Consider the following 23008-nt stretch of genomic DNA (forward strand, 5'->3'; position numbering starts at 1 on the left):
GTGTGCTGACGTGGATTGAGAACTGGTTGTCAGACAGGAAGCAAAGAGTAGGAGTAAATGGGTACTTTTCAGAATGGCAGGCAGTGACTAGTGGAGTGCCGCAAGGTTCTGTGCTGGGGCCCCAGCTGTTTACATTGTACATTAATGATTTAGACGAGTGGATTAAATGCAGTATCTCCAAATTTGCGGATGATACTAAGTTGGGTGGCAGTGTGAGCTGCGAGGAGGATGCTATTAGGCTGCAGAGTGACTTGGATAGGTTAGGTGAGTGGGCAAATGCATGGCAGATGAAGTATAATGTGGATAAATGTGAGGTTATCCACTTTGGTGGTAAAAACAGAGAGACAGACTATTATCTGAATGGTGACAGATTAGGAAAAGGGAAGGTGCAACGAGACCTGGGTGTCATGGTACATCAGTCATTGAAGGTTGGCATGCAGGTACAGCAGGCGGTTAAGAAAGCAAATGGCATGTTGGCCTTCATAGCGAGGGGATTTGAATACAGGGGCAGGGAGGTGTTGCTACAGTTGTACAGGGCCTTGGTGAGGCCACACCTGGAGTATTGTGTACAGTTTTGGTCTCCTAACTTGAGGAAGGACATTCTTGCTATTGAGGGAGTGCAGCGAAGGTTCACCAGACTGATTCCCGGGATGGCGGGACTGACCTATCAAGAAAGATTGGATCAATTGGGATTGTATTCACTGGAGTTCAGAAGAATGAGAGGGGACCTCATAGAAACGTTTAAAATTCTGACGGGTTTAGACAGGTTAGATGCAGAAAGAATGTTCCCAATGTTGGGGAAGTCCAGAACCAGGGGTCACAGTCTGAGGATAAGGGGTAAGCCATTTAGGACCGAGATGAGGAGAAACTTCTTCACCCAGAGAGTGGTGAACCTGTGGAATTCTCTACCACAGAAAGTAGTTGAGGCCAATTCACTAAATATATTCAAAAGGGAGTTAGATGAAGTCCTTACTACTCGGGGGATCAAGGGTTATGGCGAGAAAGCAGGAAGGGGGTACTGAAGTTTCATGTTCAGCCATGAACTCATTGAATGGCGGTGCAGGCTAGAAGGGCTGAATGGCCTGCTCCTGCACCTATTTTCTATGTTTCTATGTTTCTATGTTTCTATTATAATTAACAAGCAAATTTATGATTATTTAATTATAATTGCATCACAAACTGCAGTTTCAACAGACAACTTCTGATGTACTAATGACTTTCCAAGAAATAGTTCTTGGTCCATACTGCTACAATATTAACCTTGAAACCTACAAACTCCACCCCTTATACAGCCAGGCAAATCATATGCAAGTTGGATTGGATAGGAGGATTCCAATTTAAAAATCTACTGCAGACTTTATTTCTGGCAAACTAATCTCTGAAAATGCTTTTCACTCTGTTCATGAAACAGACACTTCATTGGCTAAAGAATCAGAAGTCAAGTTGTGGTATTTCAGGGGAAAAAAAGCTAAAATTTGATTCATGTCTACTACATGCACAGTGCTTTTGTATTTGAGCTTAGTCCTAAATGCATTTTTCAAAATGTTACTTCAATATTGGTAATTGAATATTTAATTGTCCTTTTAAAATTCTTTAAAAAAACAAACTAATCAAAATAAAATTATTAAAAGCTTTGTACTTACATTCATATCACAAAAGGCCCCTAATAAGTTGCTTTCATGAGCTGAAATATCCTAGTTTAAAGAAAAGTTAGCATAGTTTAAAAAAAACATTTTTCAAAAGATCTTACAAAGTACAGCACATACTATCAGGCAACAGTAAGCATATAAACTACAAAAACTAGTCCTATCCATTAGTAGGTAAAATATACAAGAGTTAAAACTCATACATTTAATTTCTCTGACAAATTTTTAAAAATAACCATCTAATTTCTCAGTGTCAGCATTGGTTCAGTGGTAGCACTTTCACCAGAGTCAGATGGTAATGGGTATAATCCCAACTGTAACACTTGAGCACATAATCTAGGCTGACAATCAATGCCATATTCAGATAAGACATTAAACCGAGGCCTGCACAGGTGAAGATACAAGGTCCTATGACACTATTCAAAGAGCAGGCAAATTCTTCCTGGGCAACATTTATCCCTCAAGCAACACCACTTGCATTTACATAGTGTCATTAATATAGTAAAATGTCCAAAGATGCTTCACAGGAGCGTTATCAAACAAAAAATGGTGAAATTATGACAGGTGCTTGGTCAAAGAGAAACGTTTTAAGGAGCGTCTAAAAAAGGAGAGTGGTAGTCAGGTAATGAGGTTTAGGGAACAAATTCCAGAGGTTAGGACATAGGCAGCTGAAGGCACAGCCCTCAACAGTGGAGCGATGAAAATTGGGAACATGCACAAGGCCAGAATTGGGGGAGCCGGGAGATCTCGGAGGACTCCAGGGCTGGAGGAGGTTAGAGATAAGGAGGGTAGAGGCCAAAAACAAGAATGAGAAGTTTTAAATTAAGGCATTGCCAGTCAGGAGGGAGCCAACGTTGGTCAGCGAGCATAGGGGTGATGGGTGAACACGAGTTAGGATACGGGCAGCAAAAGTTTTGGGGGAGTTCAAGGGTGCAAGGTGGGAGGCTGGTCAAGAGAGCATTGGAATAGTGGAATCTAGAGGTAACAACGGCATGGGTTTCAGCAGCCCATGAGCTGAGGCAGGGCGGAAATGGGAGATGTTACGGAGGTGGAAACAGGGAGTCTTGGCAATGGAGTGGATATGGGTCGGAAGCTCAGCTCAGTGTCAAGGTTGTGAACGTTTGGTCCAGCCTCAAAGTGGCCAGGGAGAGCGATGGAGTCGGTGGCTAGGAAACTGAGTTTGTGGCTTGAACCAAAAGCAAAGGCTTCGGTCTTCACAATATTTGGTTGGAGGAAATTTCTACTCATTCGATCCTGAATGTTGGACACGCAGCATTAACTGGTTATTTATCTTATTGCTATTTGTGGGACCATGCGGTCAGCAAATTGGCTGCCATGTTTGCCTATATAACAATAGGGATTGCACTTCTAAAGTAATTCATTAGTTGTAAAGTGCTTTGGGATATCCTGAGGTACTATCTAAATAAAAGTTTTTATTTCTTACAGCTGGGTTTACTTTAAAATTTTGCAAGACTCAATGAAAATCTATGCTTGGAAACCTTAAGCACGTACATAATAAATTCTAATTACAATGTAAAAATTTCTATGTGTGTACTTCACTGTGTCATGAAGACAATAAAGGAAAGTTTCAAAATTAGTCAAATTTAAAACATTTGCTTTGGTTATTTCACTTGAAAAGGAAATCTTAGGCTCTGAAGAATACACAGAACATTGGATTTAAGACAGTTGCCAAATCCCATTCCAAACAATAAATAATTTTCATATATTATCCATAATTTTTTTTTTAAGTGGATGTTTTCCCATTTACTGAGGGCAGCCACCAATATCCATGGAGAATTCACTAGTAGCCTTGGTAATTGGACTTTAATGTCCTAGTGCTTGCTGAAACTAGATAGGGAACAATCAGGCCAAATCATTCTGTGCGACACTGGCATACAAATCCACTCGTGCGTTAAACAAAAATTCCTCTGCCCAGTACTTTAATCTGCTTAACAGTACAATTTTATCCATTTGAAATCATTTTTCCTTTCATTAGAATGCATGACGACCATGGGCACAAAGCTCTTCATCAATCATGAGTAAAAACAGTTTTTAAAAACAGAATCACCTGATTAAAAAGTACTCAAATGTTGACATTTATAATTTCATTATGCACTTTAGCTAGTAGTAAACTTTGTGATATCTGCTAGCAATGCAGAAGTAGAAACTGATCTCAGAAATATTAACCTTCAGACTGCTGTACTCTTCCCCTCCCCCCATGCCCACAAAATTGAATTTGCTGTAGAAATTATGTCGAGGATAAATGCTCAGGTGTATTAAATGTAAGTTGTTTGCATAGCAAAAAAATTTAAATTAATACTGCTGTGAAAATTAATTTCTATTTACTCTAATATTCACAGCTATTAAACAACAGCTTGTTTCATTACAACTCAGTTCAAAAAGCCATGGTACCGCCACACAAAGTTAACATGGAAACATCAAGCATTACAAAAAGGCCAAAACTACTTGTTGAATTGTCTGAAGCAATTTATCTGACTTTTTTTTCCTTCCCTTACATTTTAAGTTATACACCTAACCAATCTTGGGCAAGTTAAAAACGCAAATTGTGAATAATGCACAAAGTTGAAGTTACATTTTTTTTTCAAAAACTAAATGAATGGGTTACAAGCATCAACGAATACAGCACAAGAAATACATTATACCTCTATAGTGGCATGAGTGTTATGTTTGTAGGCAGTATATAAAGGGAACTGAATCTGAAATATCTTTCCCACACATAACAGCAACTTTTCTTTTTCCTCTGTACTCCATGTGCTAAATGGATCAGTGCCGCGTGCAGAAACCTCCTCAGTTCTCCCACATGTTCTATTATCTGCTTTTTTCTCCACAAAATCCTTTGATTTCCGACCAATATCATCTTCATCTTTATTACGCTCGCCTTCCTGATTAGCCTGTTCATGGCTTTGCTGATTCAGGTCCTGCCATGATGAATCATTACTAGTGCAAATTTTACACAACTGGTCCTGGAGAGCCTGGACTTGGGCAGTCACCATATTGATAAGGGCATAAACCACCTGGTTGAAGATTTCCAGGTGCTTGTACTCCTTGAAGCAACAAAGACATTGCCTATAAAGGAGGAAACATAGTATTACAGTTGTTCATTAAACATAAAAATTGGGCAAAATATTAGCTGAAGCTACCCAAATGCCAAATTCAATATAACAATCTATTCTATTACTTACAGACAGGGAGTGAGGGTTGAGAAGAAAAATCCTTACAAATCATGACATAGTGGATATAATTATGATAGTGTTAAAGGTAGTTTGAAAAGATTTTTTAGAATCTCTTAAATGTGTTGTAGTCATCTATTTTTGCAAAAAACTGAACTGCAGTAGTGCAGTTTACTGCCAACACAGCAGTAGTGCAAGAAGAATCCCGGAAGACGGTAGGACATTGTTACATCATGTGACAAGGGCATTCTATGCAACTGACATCAGACTAGAATAAAAGGATGAGGCGACAGCAAAAAAACAGCGAGGAAAAAAAAAATGTTATAGTCTAAGTTTATTCACAAGAGATGCACTATTATAAAATGTGCGCGCCAAAATAGATATGATTTTGGAGAACCTACTCATTCATTTTTTTTTTAAATACCAGAGACTAAAATTAACAAAAAATTCAAGCACCGGAGTAACGTAGCAGTCCAAATGTTCATTTGAAGCAATCCCTGTCACGTGAAGTTCAAATCACAGGATTATATTCAAATCTGCCAGCAAGATGAATTAATAGTTTGTCACATTTGGTTGGATTGCCTGGGTGTTTATCATTCTGCAAACAGATTGAAAACACCACCAGTTTACTGCACCAGGCCTGCTTCAGCAGTAATATTCAAGAACCTCCAAGCGGAAGTTGCTCTCGAACGGGAGATCAGCGTTACTAGAGTTACTTCTGTGGATGAATCGCACATAATCTTAATTAACACAAGAGTTCGGCACCAAACATGTACCAGCTTGTACCAACATTTTCTCAATGCCAGACTATTGCCTTTCAAAACAGGCCTGTTCCCTCTGTTGATTAAAGTGGCCTCATCATGATTTCCTCAATTTTGATTAGTATCAATATGTATACAGCAAAATCCAATTCAATGCAGATAGATTTCTAACACTTGATGTATTTGTCCATCTTGTTCTAAACAACACACAAAACACGGTGCACCCATTCTTTACAAGTGCATTTTTGTGAACCCAGGACGAATTTGGCAAACCACAGTGCCACATTTAGTCAACAAGCATTTTATGCAATAATCGTTAGCAATCATGGGTGGACTACTGTATCATGCATAGATTTATATGCTTTGGTAGACTCAATTATGGAGGCCTTCTGTTTATTTTTGATGCACAAAATGTGTTCCATGATTCAATGACAACGGGCATACTGTATAGCCATAGCCCAGTGGAGCACATACACTTTGCAGTGTCGGTGCATGGAATAGGGGCAAGGTTATCTGACAATCTAACTATGGGGTCCAAAATTCTCTCAGCTACTGGGGCTCAGGGGACAACTTTGCCATGAGGGGGGTTCAGTTAAGCTATATGAAGGGATTTTTTCTTTTACAAATTTCATTTTGATTTATCATTTGTAATTTCCTTCTTACTTTACCAACAAGACTGACACTAATGGAGAATCAAACCCATAAGCTGCTCCATAGCGACACCGGGTGACTAAACTTGCAACTGCATGCTGACTTAAAGTATAAAATAGCAGCCTGGATGTTGGATATTACTAACGTTAGCTAAAAATTAACACCGAAAACCCCAATCACATCACCACCTATGGGCTTTATAGTTAATGCAGGGAAATCTAATGTAAAAATGCCCAAACACAGTTGCCCTAAGGATTTTCGATGCATTTTTAATTGGAATGTTGTGACCCACCAGCCATTTTTTAAATAGAATATCGATAATATAAAATCTTGGCTGTTAAAATTGAAATTCAGGGAAGCCAAAGAACATGGTGATACTATTTTTTTCTCCAACTACTTGTATTCGTCTGCACTTCTCACAATCAAAAAATTTAATATAGTTACTACAAGGTCATTCATCGACATTATAAATAAAAAACATACCTTTGTGTCCAAGAGTTGATATAATTAAATATCTTGAGAGCATGTTCTTTTTTAAGCTGTAACCCTTCATTACTTTCTGTTTCAGATACTGTTGGAAGAGGATGACAAAATTCATCATTCTTATCTAGAGCACAAAAACAGGCCATTCAACCAAACTGATAGTCCATACGAGCCTCCTCCCACACTCTGTATCCCTCTCTTCCCTTCTCCGATGTATGCATCACACCGCCCCTTAAACGTGTCAATGCTATCTGCTTCAACCACTTCATGTGGCAGCAAGTTCCACATTCTCACCACCACTATCTGATGAAAGGAGGAGAAATTCCAACATTGAGTTCTGTCTATTCACTGCTGTAACCCATAGTTACTATTAGACACAAAATACTGTTGTTTTACATAGGAACAAGAGAAGGACAGTCAGCCCTTTGAGCCTGTTCTGCCATTTAATTAAATATAATTATGCAAAAATAGATAAAGGAGGTACTAGAAAGGCGAGCAGTACTTAAAGTGGATAAGTCACTCGGTCCGGATGGGATGCATCTGAGGTTGCTGAGGGAAGCAAGAGTAGAAATTGCTGAGGTGTTGGCCACAATATTTCAATCCACTTTAGGTACAGGTGATGTCAAGAGGACTGGAGGATTGCAAATGTTAAAAAAAAAAAGGGGACACAGATAAGCCTGGAAATTTCAGGTCTGTCAGTTTAATGCCAATAGTGGGGAAGCTTTCAGAAACAATAATCCAGGAGAAAATTAACAGCCATTTGGACAAGCATGGACTAATAAAGGAGAGCTAGCAAGATTTGTTATGGTCAAATCATGCCCGATTAACATGATTGAGTTTACTGATGAGGTGGTTGAGGGTAGTACAGTTGATGTTGGTGTATGGACTTTCAAAAGGCATTTGATAAAGTACCACATATTAGGCTGGTTAACAAAACTGAAGCCCATGCGATATAAGGGACAATAGCAGCAAGGATTTCATTTGATTCATCATTTGTAATTTCCTTCTAACCTTTACCAACAGGACTGACACTAATGGAGAATCAAACGCATAAGCTGCTCCATAGCGGTACCCGGTGACTAAACTTGTAACTGCATGCAGACTCAAAGTATAAAATAGGAGCCTAGATGTTACTTCAGTTCAATATTACTGACGACAGCTTAAAAAAACACTGAAAACCCCAATCACGCCACCGCCTATGGACTTCATAGGTATACAGGTAAAGGAATTATTTTTTTTTAAAGAATTGTGGTGAATGGCTGTTTTTCGAGACTGGAGGGAAGTATACAGTGGTGTTTCCCAGGGTTCAGCACTAGAACCACTGCTGTTTTTGGATACACATTTCCGACGTGGACTTGGGGCTTTTGGGTACAATTTTGAAATTTGCAAGGAGCGTGGGCCTAATACAATTGAGATATATATGGCACAATATCCTGGTTATAAAACAGCGTAATCTCCAACTCACCAAGAGAATGCTACAGGAGATTGGAGTGTACACGACAGGCAGAGGAATTTGAGAGATTCAAAACAGATGTTACAACACTGACAGTGGCAATAGGGTTTAATTACAGTGCGATAGGCAGCTTTACAGTTTGTTTCTTTCTTTTCTTGCCATGAGCCAGGAACAATAATGATTTTTGAAACTTATCACCACCAGTCAGTTGGTCTTCTTCCCCTTCCCTGCCGTTAGCCAGGAACATAGCAATTTTTAAAGCCCTTCAAATGGACAGCACAACAGGAGGCCCACTGACAGGTAAAGATTAAATTTAGAAATGTACACAACTTTGTTTTTTTAAATGTTGTTCTTGCTATGTGGACAACACTGGCAAGACTGCATTTATTGTCCATCCCTAGTTGCCCAGAGGGCATTAAGCGTCAACATGTCAGACTCGAGTCAAATGTAGACTGGACTGGGTAGTGGTGACAGGTTCCCTTTCCATTGGTGAACCAGTTGAGTTTTTTTTTTAAAAAAGGAGAATCCAGCAGCTTTCATGGTTATTTTATCTGGTACCAGATAAATCACTAGATTTAATTCATTTCAATTTCCCAACTTGTCACAGTGGAATTTGAACTCATTACCAGTTGCTAGTCCAGTACCATAACCATTAGGCTACCATACTCTACCAATTAAGCAAACAATTCCAGGAACTTATGTATGCACACGCACTGAATACCATCAGGAAAAACTCAAGACACGTGAAATAAGTATCAAACTAGGAGACTTCAAGTAACTGAATTTTTAAAAAAAATCTAGATCTAACTTAATTTTTTTGATAGCTTTATTCTTCATTTTCTTTTCATTTCACTTCAGAATTGTTTATTGCTTCCCAGTAATTCACTCCAATGTTTAAGCATTTAATTTGCCAGTGAACAATGTTTACCTCAGTTATCCTTCAAATTTCTTGCCTAAAAGAAAAAATATATATACATTTGCGGGATGTGGGCATTGCTGGCAAGACCAGCATTTATTGCCCAACCCTAGTTGCTGTTGACAAAGTGGTGGTGAACCTCCTTCAACTGCTGCAGTACATTTGATGAAGGTTGAAACACCATGATAGGAAGATTCAAACCGAAACTATCCATTAAACCAAGAACAGTGCACCCAGCAATAGAACAGTGAATATACTGCAACTTCAACACTTAGCGCACTATGCTGGTATGCATGGGATACTTTTGATAAATCACTACCTCTGCTTGTATACGCAGGATACTTTTAATAAATCATTCCCAATGCACACAAGTACATTTTAGTTCTTACTAATTAATCTCCTTTGCAATTGCTCAAAAGTACTTCAGGACTTGGGGAATTATTTCTAAGTTTTATCGCTGCAATCTACGGGGAACTAGCAGGAGAATGGGATTAGGCAAGGTGTCTCACATGGAGGAAAGGCATCTTACGAATACTGAAAGATACTAAATCTCAGACATCAGTAATATTATTTACCTACTTTACAAAACTTAAAAGTTGCAAACAACCTTCTTTGTACTTCTTCCCCAAAACCCTTCGTCCTATTGGCCCAGAAACTGCCTCCGACTACAAGAATTTCTACAAAAGTACCTGGTGGTCCGGAGACCTGCGGTCCTACCCCCTACACGAAGGCCTTCGTAGGGGCACACGTATCCCAAGAGCATATGGGTTTCGTACACATCAATGGGATCATGTGAGCTGGCCCAACATAGCAGAGATGGGGGAATCTCCATTCATACTTATGGTGATTCCGTATATAAAATGGAAGGTAATTGAAAAAATTATTTTTTGAAAAATGAATTAACATATTTTAAACAGTCTAAAAATAAACTTATTTAACAGGATTTTAAATGTTTACATTTTTTTTTAAGTCTTACGCTGATAAAAGAGGCCTTATGCCTGCTTTTATCAGTTGTAAGAATTTGAAGGACAAGAGTTGGGCCCATTAGTTTCAGATGCGTGAGATCTGTCAACAGAATTTTTGACAGATCGCAAATTCCGGGTTTAGGCGCATGCGCTTTGCATACCTAAATCCGTAACTTACGGACACCTCATATGCGCCCGTGGGGAGCGCGACTTCAGGTCCATTGTTAATATTACATTTGTTTCTCCATTGCCCAGTTGAGTGGGATTGCCCTTGCTTGACTTCACTCTTGCATGTCCAATCATAGGCAGAGAATCTTCAGCAATGGCTTTTCTTCCAATCCCCAGACTATTAGCTCAAATCCCCCAAGGATCAATCCTTTCGATTCCTCATCTATATGCTGCCCTTTGGCAACATCATCTGGTGCACACGCACACACACACAGTTCCCTCTACACCAATACCATTCCCACCTACTTTCATGCTAAACCAGACCATTCGCAACATCAGCGTTCTATTTGACCCCAAGCCGAGCTTCTGAACCCAAATCCTCTACAACACAAAGACCACCTACTTCCACCTCCGTAGCATCGCCTGTCTCCGCCTCCATGTCATCCAAACACCCCTGTGCTCACAAACCTACATTGACGCCTGGTCCACTAATGCCTCCATTTTAAAATTCTTATCCTCGTGTTCAATTTACTCAATGACTTTGCTTCTCCCTATTTCTTGAAGCCCTTCCAGCCCTACAACCCTCCACAAAATCTGTATTCTTCAAACTCTAGCTTCTGACACAACCCCCACTCCCTTCTCCCCATCATTGGCGGGTAAACCATCAGCTGTCCAGTGCCCAGGCTTTAGAATTTCTTCCCTAAACCTTTCCACTTCTCTCACCTCCTTCAAGACCCTCATTAGAAACTTACCTCTTTGAACAAACTTATCATCCTTCTTTGGCTCAGTGTCAATTTTTTCTGATTATGCCTCTATAAAGTGCCTTGGGAAGTTTTCTATTTTAAAAAAAGGTATTATATAAATACACGTTGTGTTTTCACCCAAATTCCCAAGGCGAATTTGCTTAATATGAAGTGTTTTTTTGTTTAATTTTCCCAACTCCTACCTTTTTCCTTTCCTATTTCTCTCCCTTCTCCTTCCCCCGCCACCCCACCCCATCTGCTGCACTTAATGACAAAAGGCTCCCAATAATCTCTCCCCTTTAATCAATGACTTCACCCTTTATCCCAAGTTCCTGCCCCAGCTCAAGTTTCTGACCCCCGCCAGCCCAACTTCCTGACCTCCCCGCGCGCCCCCCCACCCCCGTCTCTCTCTACCCTCCCACCGTCTCACACACTCTCATACACCGCCCCCCCCACCCGACACTCACTCTTCCCACCCCACGTCTCCACCACACCCTCTTCCTCCCATCTCTCTTCCCCATGCTCCCTCCCCCCATCTCTCACTCTTCCCCCACCCCCGTGTCTCATTCTTCCCCCGCCCTCCCCCCTCCCACCCTTCCCCCTCCCTCACACTCACTTACCACCCCCTCCTCCCTCATCCCCCCTCCTACTCCTGCCCCCATCCTCCTCCCCCCTCCCCTCCGCCTCCCCCCTCCCCTCCGCTCCCCCCCCCATCCTGCTCCTCTTCCTCCCCCCCACTAACCTCACTCTGCCTCCCTTTCCCCCCCCCCCATCCTCCCCCACTCACTCTTCCCCTCCCCCCCATCCTCCTCCTCCCACACTCTACCCTCATCCTCTTCCACCCTCTCCCTCACTCATCCCCCCTCTCCTACTCCTCCCTCACTCGTCCTCCCTCACTCTACCCCCATCCTCCTCCTCCCCCCCTCACCCTACCTCGCCCCCCCCCGCGTCTCTCCCTCACCTCTCACTCTTTCCCGCGCCCCCTCCCCAGTCTCACCCTACCCACATCTCTCACCCTTCCCCCTCCGCACCCTCCCCGTCTCTCACCCTTCCCCATCTCTCGCTCCGCCCCTCACACTCCAGCCGCCCCCTCCCCTCACCCTCCACCCGCATCCTCCCCCTCTCTTGCCCCTCAACCGCCCCGTCTCACCCCTCCCCCTCGTCTCATCCTTCCCCCTCCCCCCGTCTCTCACCCTTCCCCCACCCCCTCCCCCCGTCTCATCCTTCCCCCTACCCCCGTCTCTCCCCCTCTCTCTCTTCCCCCCGGCCCCCTCCTCTCATCTCTTCCCCCACCCCCGTCTCTCACTCTCTTTCCCCCCTCCCCTTGCCCCCCTCCCGTCCCCCCCTCTTTCCCCCCGACCCCCTCTCTCTCTCTCTTTCCCCCTCTTTCCCCCCCCGTCCCCTCCCCTTCCCCCTCTTCCCCTCCCCCTCCCCCTCTCTTTCCCTCCCCGTCTCATAAGAAACAGGAGCAGAAGGGCCACCCGGCCCCTCAAGCCTGCTCCGCCATTTAATAAGAACATTTTTCTATGTTTCTATAGTTGATCTGATCATGGACTCAGCTCCACTTCCCTGCCAGCTCCCCATAACCCTTTACTCCCTTAATCGCTCAAAAATTTGTCTATCTCCGTCTTAAATATATTCAAAGACCCAGGCTCCACGGCAGAAAATTGCATAGATTTACAATCTTCTGAGAAGAAATTCCTCCTCAGTTTTAAATGGGCGGCCCCTTATTCTGAGACTATGTCCTGTAGCTTTAGTTTCCCCTATGAGTGGAAATATCCTCTCTGCATCCACCTTTTTAAGCCCACCTCTCATCCTTCTGAACTCCAATGAGTATGAGCCCAACCTACTCAGCCTGTCTTCATAAGTCAACCCACTCATCTCCAGAATCAGAGATGTGGATAAATGTGAGGTTATCCACTTTGGTGGCAAAAACAGGAAGGCAGATTATCTGAATGGTGACAGATTAGTAAAACGAGAACTGGGTGTCATGATACATCAGTCATTGAAGGTAGGCATGCAGGTACAGCAGGCAGTAAAGAAAGCAAATGACATGCTGGCCTTCATAGTGAGGGGATTTGAGTATAGGAGCAGGGAGGTCTTGCTGCAGTTGTATAGGGCCTTGGTGAGACCACACCTTGAGTATCGTGTGCAGTTTTGGTCTCCTAATCTGAGGAAGGACATTCTTGCTATTGAGGGAGTGCAGCGAAGGTTCACCAGACTAATTCCAGGGATGGCTGGACTGTCACATGAGGATCAACTGCGCCTTTATACACTGGAGTTTAGAAGGATGAGAGGGGATCTCATAGAAACGTATAAGATTCTGACGGGACTGGACAGGTTAGATGCGGGAAGAATGTTCCCGATGTTGGGGAAGTCCAGAACCAGGGGACATAGTCTTAGGATAAGGGGTAGGCCCTATAGGATCGAGAGGAGGAGAAACTTTTTCACCCAGAGAATTGTGAACCGGTGGAATTCTCTGCCACAGAAAGTTGTTGAGTCCAGTTCGTTGGACATATTCAAAAGGGAGTTAGATGTGGCCCTTACAGTTAAAGGGATCAAGGGGTATGGAGAGAAGGCTGGGATGGGGTACTGAGATTGAATGATCAGCCAGGATCATATTGAATGGCGGTGCAGGCTCGAAGGACTGAATGGCCTGCTCCTGCACCTATTTTCTATGTTTCTATTTTTTTGGAGCAACTTGTTTAGTATGGAGTATCTTAGAAATCGCAATTCTCGGCATTGTTTCCTCCAGTTACAGTGAGTTAGTACAGTTTTTTTCCCCAAAAGGTGGCGTTACCAGCCACTTACACCTGTTTTGCAAGTTTAGGCAGCGAAAAGTTACTCCAAACTAAGTTAGAACAGAGTAAATATCCACTTTTGTAGACCCTGAAAAACCTTGGAGACTTTAGAAATCAGGCGCAGGTACCCAGAGAGAGAGGGGGAGGAGGGAGGGGAGAAAGTTCGAGGATTTTTCAAATCATTAAACACTTCACTTTTAAAAATAAAGAACCATCATCAATAGCAAATGAATAAATCAATAAATAAAAAGTAAAACGTTTCTACCTCCGGGAGCCCGGCCAGGGCTAGGGGCTGCATGTTGGCACTCTGGCCACTCCAGGCGCCCATTCGGCCAGGGCAAGGGGCTGCGTGCTGCAAATTGGCACTGGCTGCTCCAGGAGCCCAGTCAGCCAGGTCTAGGGGCTGCGTGCTTCACGCCCCTCCCACACAGCCAGCAGCACACGCACACAGAATCTGGGGACCAGGAGCTACTGCGCACGCGCGAAGCTGCCGGCACTCTTTTTGGCCCAGGGTTGTCGCACCGCCCTCAAGCTGCATGTGCTGTGCTGCGTTGACTGTGAAACAGACCTGCTGGACTCGGAGAATCGTGAGGCAAGTTTTAGGTACTTTTTTTCTTCTAAAAAAAATAGGCAGGCCTCTCAGAGTGCGCCGTTCTGGGAGGACATCCAAAACTTGGGCCCAATAAGGGTACAGATGGGTATTCATGAGAATGTACAACCATGGAACCCAACCTAAATGGAAATGTCACAGCAGTTGCTTATGGAAATTAATTAAAAACTTTCCTAACATACGATATACGGCTCAGAAATAGGACATTTGGCCCAACCCGTCCATGCCGGCGTTTCATGCTCCACTCGAGCCTCCTCCAGTCTTTCCTCATCTAAATCCATCAGCATAACCCTCTCTTCCCTTCTCACTCATATCCTTGTCTAGCTTCCCCTTAAATGCATCTATACTATTCGCTTCAACCATTCCCTGTGGATAGCGAGCTCCACATTCTCACCACACTTTGCGTAAAGAAGTTTCTTCTGAATTCCCGATTGGATTTCTTGGTGACTATCTTATATTGATGGCCTCTAGTTATGCTCTTCCCCACAAGTGGAAATATTGTCTCTGTATCCCTCGATCAAAACTTTCATAATTTTAAAGACTTCTATTAGGTCACCCCTCAGCCTTCTCTTTTCAAGAGAAAAAAAAAGAGACCCACCCTGTTCATCCTCTCCTGATAGGTATACCCTCACATTTCTGGTATCATGCTTGTAAATATTTTTTTTACCCTCTCCAGTTTTAATAATAAATAATAATAATAATAATATGGTGACCAGAATTGTACACTGTACTCCAAATGTGGTCCAACCAAGGTTCGATACAAGTTTAATATAACGGGCCCAAGTTTCCACGCGATAAAAAACAGGCACCCCTCCGAGCTGGGCGCCCGTTTTTCGCGCCTAAAAAAAACCTCGCGATTCTGGAGAGCCCTGCAGCTCCTTGTCTGCCTGGCGCGGCGTCCAGGGGGGCGGAGCCTACACGCGCGGCGATTTTGTAAATGGGAGGGGGCGGGTACTATTTAAATTAGTTTTTTTCCTGCCGGCAACGCTGTGCGTGCGCGTTGGAGCGTTCGCGCACGCTCAGTGTGAAAAAACCATTGGCACTCGGCCATTTTTGTAGTTCTTTGTAGCTGTTTAATTTTTGAACATTTTTTTAATAAAAGCACATTGCCATCAGCACATGCAGCCTTCTCACTGTCTCCTCTCTTCCCTCCCCTCCCTCCCCCCGCGGGAAGAACGGGCGCCTCCTTCCCCCCCCCGGGAAGAACGGGCACCTCCTCTCCTTTCCTTTCCTCCCCCCGGGAAGAACGGGCGCCTCAGGCTGACTGCAGCATTTTCCGTGCCTTCACACAGGTAGGAAGATGGTTTATTTAATCTTTTCTTTGCTTATAAATGTTTATTCAGGTTGGATTTATTTGTATAATATTTGTAGAAGTATAAATAAGGATTTATTGTAGAATTTAATGAGTTCCCTTCCTCCCCACCTCGTTCTGGACGCCTAATTTGTAACCTGCGCCTGATTTTTTAAATGTGTAGAACAGGTTTTTTCAGTTCTACAAAAATCTTCACTTGCTCCATTCTAAGTTAGTTTGGAGTACGTTTTCACTGTGGAAACTTTGAAATCAGGCGTCAGTGGCCGGACACGCCCCCTTTTGAAGAAAAAATTCTGTTCCAAAGTAGAACTGTTCTACCTGACTAGAACTGCAGAAATAAAATGTGGAGAATTGCGATTTCTAAGATAGTCCGTTCTCCACCAGTTGCTCCTAAAAATCAGGCGCAAATCATGTGGAAACTTGGGCCCAACGTCTCTACTTTTAAATTCAATCCCTCTAGAAATAAACTCTAGTGCCTGGTTTGCTTTTTTTTTTTAAAAAGGCCTTGTCAATTTGTGTCACTACTGTTAGTGATTTGTACTGAGATCCTTTTGCTCTTCTACCCCTTTGAGATTCTTATTTTGCAAGTAATATGTGATCTCCCTATTTTCTTAGCAAAATTAAATAGCTCACATTTATCGGCGTTGAATTTCATTTGCCAATTATATAGTCTTTGTTTATATGTCTATTCTGCAAATTTATTAATGTTTTCTTGTAATTCGTTGCAGACTTTCTCAGTATTGACTATGTGCTTTCCTCCCCCCCCTTCAAATTTGGTGTCATCCACAGATTTAGAAATTGTGTTTTTGATTCCAAAGTCTAAATCGTTAACATAAATTGTGAACAGTGGTCCCAGCACGGATCCTTGTGAAACACAACTTCCCATATTCTGCCACTGTGAATAACTACTCTTTACCCCTACTCTCTTTCTGTCTTGAAGCCAGCTAGTTATCCATTCTGCTACTTGTCCCGACTCTGCATTCTCTGACCTTATTAGTCTATTATGTGGTACTGTAATGAAACCCGATTGAAAATCTAGATAAATTACATCTACTGCATTACCCTTGTTTACTCTCTCTATTACTTCTTCAAAAAATTCTATGAGGTTGGTCAAGCAAGGCTTTCCCTTTTGAAATCCATGCTGACTATTCATTATTATGCTTTTGGTTTCTAGAGGTTCTCGTATTTTCTCCTTTAGTAGGATTCCATTATTTTCCCTACTACCGATGTTAAGCTGACTGGTCTATAGTTCACTGGACATGTTCTATCTCCCTTCTTAAATATAGATATTACATTGGCTATCAATCAGTCTTCTGACAGTACACCTTTTTCCAATGAATGATTAAATATGGTTTTTTTCATTCTTTCATGGGGTATGGGAATTGCTGGGTGGCCAGCATTTATCGCCCATCCCTAATTGCCATTGAGAAGGTGGTGGTGAGCCGCTTTCATGAACCGCTACAATCCATGTGGTGAAGGTACTCCCAATGTTGTTATGGAGGGAGTTAAAAGGATTTTGACCCAGTGACTATGACGGAATGGCGATATACTTCCAAGTCAGGATGGTGTGTGACTTGAAAGGGAACTTGCAGGTGGTGGTGTTCCCTTGAGTCTACTGCCCTTGTCCTTCTAGGTGGTAGAGGTCGCGGGTTTGGGAGGTGCTGCTGAAGAAGCCTTGGCGAGTACGCCGCACTGGTCTGTAGACTACCCCTATTAGTGTGATTGATTCTTTATTATCTTTTATCTCTATCCACATGGATTCTATTTTTGTCTAGCTGATAGCTGGGTCACTTTTTTCTACTAACATTGTTATCCATAAGAAGTACAGCTACTCCACTTCCCCTTTTTCCCCCTCTATCTTTTCTAAATATGTTATACCCAACAATGTTTAATTCCCAGTCCTGATTTTTCTGTAGCCATGTCAGTAATCCCTATGAGAATATATATTTCAACTACCCTAATATTAATTGGACAGAAAAGGTAGGTAAAGGGGATAATGGAATGGAGTTCCTACATTGTGTACGGGACTCCTTTCTAATCCAGTATGTAAAAAGTCCAACAAGGGAGGATCTGTAATTGGATCTAGTAATAGGGAATGAACCAGAGTAGATAAGGGAATACACATTAAATGGTAGGACACTGAGAAGGGTAGGAGGAACAAAGGAAACTTGGAGTGCATATCCACAGATCCCTGAAGGTAGTAGGCCAGGTAGATAATGTGGTTAAGGCGGCAGAAGGAATACTTGCCCTTATTAGCCGAGGCATAGAATACAAGAGCAGGGAGGTTATGCTTGAACTGTACAAAACACTAGTTAGGCCACAGCTAGAGTACTGCATGCAGTTCTGATCACCACATTACAAGAAAGATGTGATTGTACCCTCTCTCTAGTACAGAGGAGATTTACGAGGATGTTGCTAGGATTGGAGAATTTTAGCTAGGAGGAAAGATTGGATAGGCAGAGTTTGTTTTCTTTGGAACAGAGGCAACGGAGGGGAGACCTGGCTGAGGTGAATAAAATTATGAGGAGCCTAGATGGAGTGGATAGGAAGGACCTATTTCCCTTAGCAGAGGGGTCAACAACGAAGGGGCATCGATTTAATATAATTGGTCAGAGGTTTAAAGGGAATTGGAGGGGATTTTTTTTCACCCAGAGGGTGGTGGGGTCTGGAACTCACTGCCTGAAAGGGTGGTAGAGGCAGAAACCCTCACCACTTTTTAAAAAAAATACTTGGATATGCACTTGAAGTGCCGTAACCTACAAGGCTACGGACCAAAAGCTGGAAAGTGGGATTAGGCTGGATAGCTCTTTGTCGGCCGCACAGATACGATGGGCTAAAATGGCCTCCTTCCATGCTGTAAATTTCTATGATTCTACAAAGAGAAGTAAAAGTAGGGGAATATCTAGGCAATAGTGACCAAAATATAATACGCTTTATGATAATTGAGAAGGACATAAGTATGACAAAAACCAGGGTAACAGATTGGAGAAAAGTTGATTTTGAGGGGTTAAGAATAAAACTTGGGAAAATAAAATGGGTAACAATAATGGCAACCACGCTGTAGAACAGCACTGGGAAACATTTAAAACGGTCTTGGAGTGCAGGAAAAATATATTCTACTAAAAAGGAACAAACTAAATACCAATGACATTCCATGGATGAATAAAGCCATAAGGGAACAATTGAGGTTAAGGAAAAAGGCATACATTAAGTACATAGACAGCAGGGGAGTGCATGATAAGGGAGAATACGAAGGAAAGAAGTCAAAAAAACAATTAGGAAGGCAAAGAGGAATTATTAAATTGTCAAGGAACATAAAACAAAATAGTAAAATATTTTACAGCACATCAATAAAAAAAAGGTTGGGGAATAGGGCCTTTTAGGGATAGTTAGGATAATACAATACCACAAGTAATGAGAGATGGCTGAAATATTAAATAATTATTTCACTTCAGTATTTACCAGGGAGATAGAACAGGTAGACATGACATTGGATGATGAGATTTGAAATTAAAAAGGGATGTATTAAATAAACTAAATCAAACTCTAAGAGGATAAAACCCCTGGTTTTGTATCCACACAAAAGAATCTAGGGAAGAGATAGCAGAGGCATTAATACACATATTTAATAATTTGTTAGAAAAAGGTGTAGTGCCAGAGGACAGGCGTTTGCTAATGTAATACCTATATTTAAGAAGGGGGATAGAACATGTCTAGGGAGTTTAACATCAGTGGTAGGAAAGATAATGGAATCCATACTAAAGGAGAAAATACAAGAACATCTAGAAAAAAATATATATAATAAAGAAGTCGGCATGGATTTCAAAAGGGGGTCTTGCTTGACTAACCTTATTGAATTTTTTGAAGAGGTAACAGAAAGTAGACAATGGTAACACAGTAGATGTAATTTATCTAGATTTTCAAAAGGCTGATGAACAAGGTCAGAGAATGCGGAGTCAGGAGACAAGTAGCAGAATGAGCAAAGGGTAGCTATTCACAGTGGCAGAAGATCCGTAGTGGTGCTCCACAAGGATCCGTGCTGGAATTAAAAACAATTTCTAAATTTGCGGATGACATCAAATGGGGGGGGGGGGGGGGGGGGGGGGAGTCAATACTGAGGAGGACTGCAACCAATTACAGGAGGCCATTAATAAACTTGAAGATGGGCAAATAATTGGCAAATGTAGTTCAACAGATAAATATGAGGTACAGGCATTACATTTTGGTTGGAACAATAGAGAGATCATTTATTATTTGGAGGGTGCAAGTCTCGGTGGGATAGAGCAGCAAAGGGATCTTGGAGTACAAATACGCAAAATCGCTAAAGGTTGCGACACAGGTTAGCAAGGCCATAAAAAAAGCAAAACAAGCACTAAGGTTTATTTCTAGGGTATAGAATTGAAAAGTAGGGAAGTTATGTTAAACCTGTATTGAACCTGGCTTAGACCACACTTGGAGTACTGCGTACAGTTCTGGTCGCCATATTATAAAAAAAGGATGTAGCTGTACTGGAGAGGGTGCAGAGAAGATTTACAAGGATGATACCAGAAATGCGAGGGTATACATATCAGGAAAGGATGAACAGGCTGGGTCTCTCTTCTCTTGAAAAAAAGGCTGAGGGGTGACCTAATTGAGGTCTTTAAAATTATGAAAGAATGGATAGAGAGAGAATGTTTCCACTTGTGGGGAAGAGCATAACGAGAGGCCATCAATATAAAAGATAGTCACCAAGAAATCCAATAGGGAATTCAGAAGAAACCTCTTTACCCAAAGAGTGGTGAGATTTGTGGAACTTGCTACCACAGGAAGTAGCTGAGGCGAATAGTATAGATGCATTTAAGGGGAGGCTAGACAAGGATATGAGGGAGAAGGGAAGAGAGGGTTATGCGGATAGATTCAGATGAGGAAAGATGGGAGGAGGCTTGAGTGGAGCATAAACACCCGGCATGGACTGGTTGTGCTGAATGGCCGGTTTCTGTACCATATATCTTATGTAATCCTGTGTCTGGTTCCTTGCAACATATTATTGCCTCCAATTCCCATTTTATTATGGACACTGTGTGCATTTCTGTACAGACAGTTTAAGTCATTAACGGAGTTTGTGGCAGGGATTGAAAATAATGGCTTTGGTCTGTCCAATATTTAATTGGAGGGTATTTCTGCTCATCCAGTACTGGATGTCAGACAAGCAGTCTAACAATTTAGAGACAGTGGAGGGGTCGAGAGAGGTGGTGGTGTGGTAGAACTGGGTGTCGTCTGCGTACATGTGGAAACTAATGTGGTGTTTTCAGATGAGGGGCAGCATGTAGACAAGAACTAGGAGGGGGCTACGAATGGATCCTTGGGGAACACCAGAGGTAACAATGCAGGGAGAAAAACCACTGCAGGTGATTAGCTGGCTACGACTGGACAGATAAGAATGGAACCAGGCGAGTGCAGTCCCACCCAGCTGGATGGCAGTTGGGGCGGCATTGGAGTGGGATGTTGTGGTCAACAGTGTCAAAAGACTGCAGACAGAATGAGGAGGAGGAGTATAGTTTACCTTTGTCACAGTCACATAGGATGTCATTTGTGACTTTGATGTGGCAGGGGCAGAAACCAGATTGGAGGGATTCAAACATGGAGTTTCAGATTTGGGCAGTGACAGCACAATCAAGGACTGGAGAGGAAAGGAGGTTGGAGATGGGGCGGTAGCTTACAAGGACAGAGGTGTCGATGGTTGTTTAATTTTTTGAGTGGGATAATGACGTCAGATTTGAAGGAGAGGGGACCAGTATCTGAGGAGAGAAAGCACTTGTTAAAGCAGCAAGATTTATAAAACAAGTAGCCTATAGACAATGTTTTATTACTCTGCTCATCTACTGAAGATGAAGTATTTTTTTCTCAATTGAGAAATCCAAGTCAAACACCAAGGCTCAAAGTTCACAAAACAACAATTGGAAAACAAATCAATAAATAGTGGTTAGATGACACTAGTCTGCAATTTTAAAAAGGGAAGGGAAGATGGAGGCAGTGAAGCAGTTCCATAGTTGGGAGGTCCTGGGAAAGAGTGAGCAAAATATGAAAATTTGCAATGGGTCTTCATTTCAAAGCAGGGAGTACACAGAGAGGAGAGAATGTATAATCAGTGGTGCCACCATCATTCAGATGAGTTATTAAAATGAAGGTCCCGCCTTACTGTTCAGGTGGGTGTAAAAGAACCCAAGGCACAATTTGAGGAGGATCGTGCAGTTTCTCCATCAATCACTACCAAAAAAAGGATTAACTGGTCGTTCATCTTATTTGCTTGTTGTGCGCAAATTGATGGTTTCATTTCTATATAGCAAGAATGAATGTATTTCAAAAGTAATTCATTGGTTGTGAAGCACTAAAGAACATTTGGAAGATGTGACAAGACACTAAATAAATGCAAGTTCTTTCTCGGTCTTTTCAAACTTGGTAGTATCCGACACTAGGAATCATAACTTACTCAAAACCCATCTTTCTGAAAGCTTTTGATCACCTTTCCTAGTCTATGCCTCAGTATCTGTTCCCTTATCACCACTGTGCAGCACCTTATGATGTTTTATATGTTAAAGATGTTCTATAAAGGCAAAATGCTGTATTCCAAATAATCTGAAAAAAATGATTTTTTATCCACTGTGACAAGATGTTCCAGTTGTCTATTTTTCTTTCAGTAAGGTTGGAGCAGTTCAAGGAGAAGGCTCACCACCATCTTCTCAGCCTAACCAAGGATGGTTAGTAACGCAGCCTTGGCAGCGTCACGCACACCCAAAGAATAAAAGATACCTTGTACCAAAGAAGTAGTACTTGATCCAAATAAAGCAGTAGAACTAGTTCAGAGCCAAGATTTCTCATAAGTAACCATCTTTTTTTGCAAATAACCACGGAATTAAGTTTTGATTTACTGTATAAAATGAAGACAATTTGTCACTAGATTTTCAGTGTTATAATCTATATACAGAATTAAGTATCCATGAAGTGAGAAAAACTCCTATTATTCGCACAAGTCTGACCAGTGGACGCAAGAGATCCAAAAGCATTATTTAGAGGAGCAAGAAAGTACTCCCAGTGTCCTGATCAACATTTATCCCTCAATCAACATTGCTAAAACAAATAACCTGGTCATTTATCTCATTGCTGTATGTGGGTCATTGCCGTGTACAAATTGGCTGCTGCATTTCCCTACATTACAGCAGTAATCACAATTCAAAAAGTACTTAATTGGTGAATGGTTATGAAGCAGTGAAGTCCTGAGGTCATGAAAGGTACTATATAAAAATGGAGATAATTATTTTACTGTACTGA

The 23008-nt window shown here is 42.0% G+C and overlaps 1 protein-coding gene across 5 annotated transcripts in view; it reads right to left on the reverse strand.

Moving 5' to 3' along the window:
- usp34 (ubiquitin specific peptidase 34) overlaps positions 1-23008 on the reverse strand; it is a 289864-nt gene that overhangs the window by 250750 nt on the left and 16106 nt on the right. For all 5 annotated transcript variants that reach the window (XM_070889641.1, XM_070889638.1, XM_070889640.1 and 2 more), the window contains exons 2-4: positions 6733-6820; positions 4310-4733; positions 1644-1694 (exon numbers count right to left, since the gene is read on the reverse strand). In XM_070889641.1, the coding sequence (XP_070745742.1) occupies positions 1644-1694; positions 4310-4733; positions 6733-6820 (563 nt within the window). The remainder of the gene's footprint in view (positions 1-1643; positions 1695-4309; positions 4734-6732; positions 6821-23008) is intronic.

Source organism: Pristiophorus japonicus, chromosome 9, assembly GCF_044704955.1.
Source record: "Pristiophorus japonicus isolate sPriJap1 chromosome 9, sPriJap1.hap1, whole genome shotgun sequence".
Classification (NCBI taxonomy): domain Eukaryota; kingdom Metazoa; phylum Chordata; class Chondrichthyes; family Pristiophoridae; genus Pristiophorus; species Pristiophorus japonicus.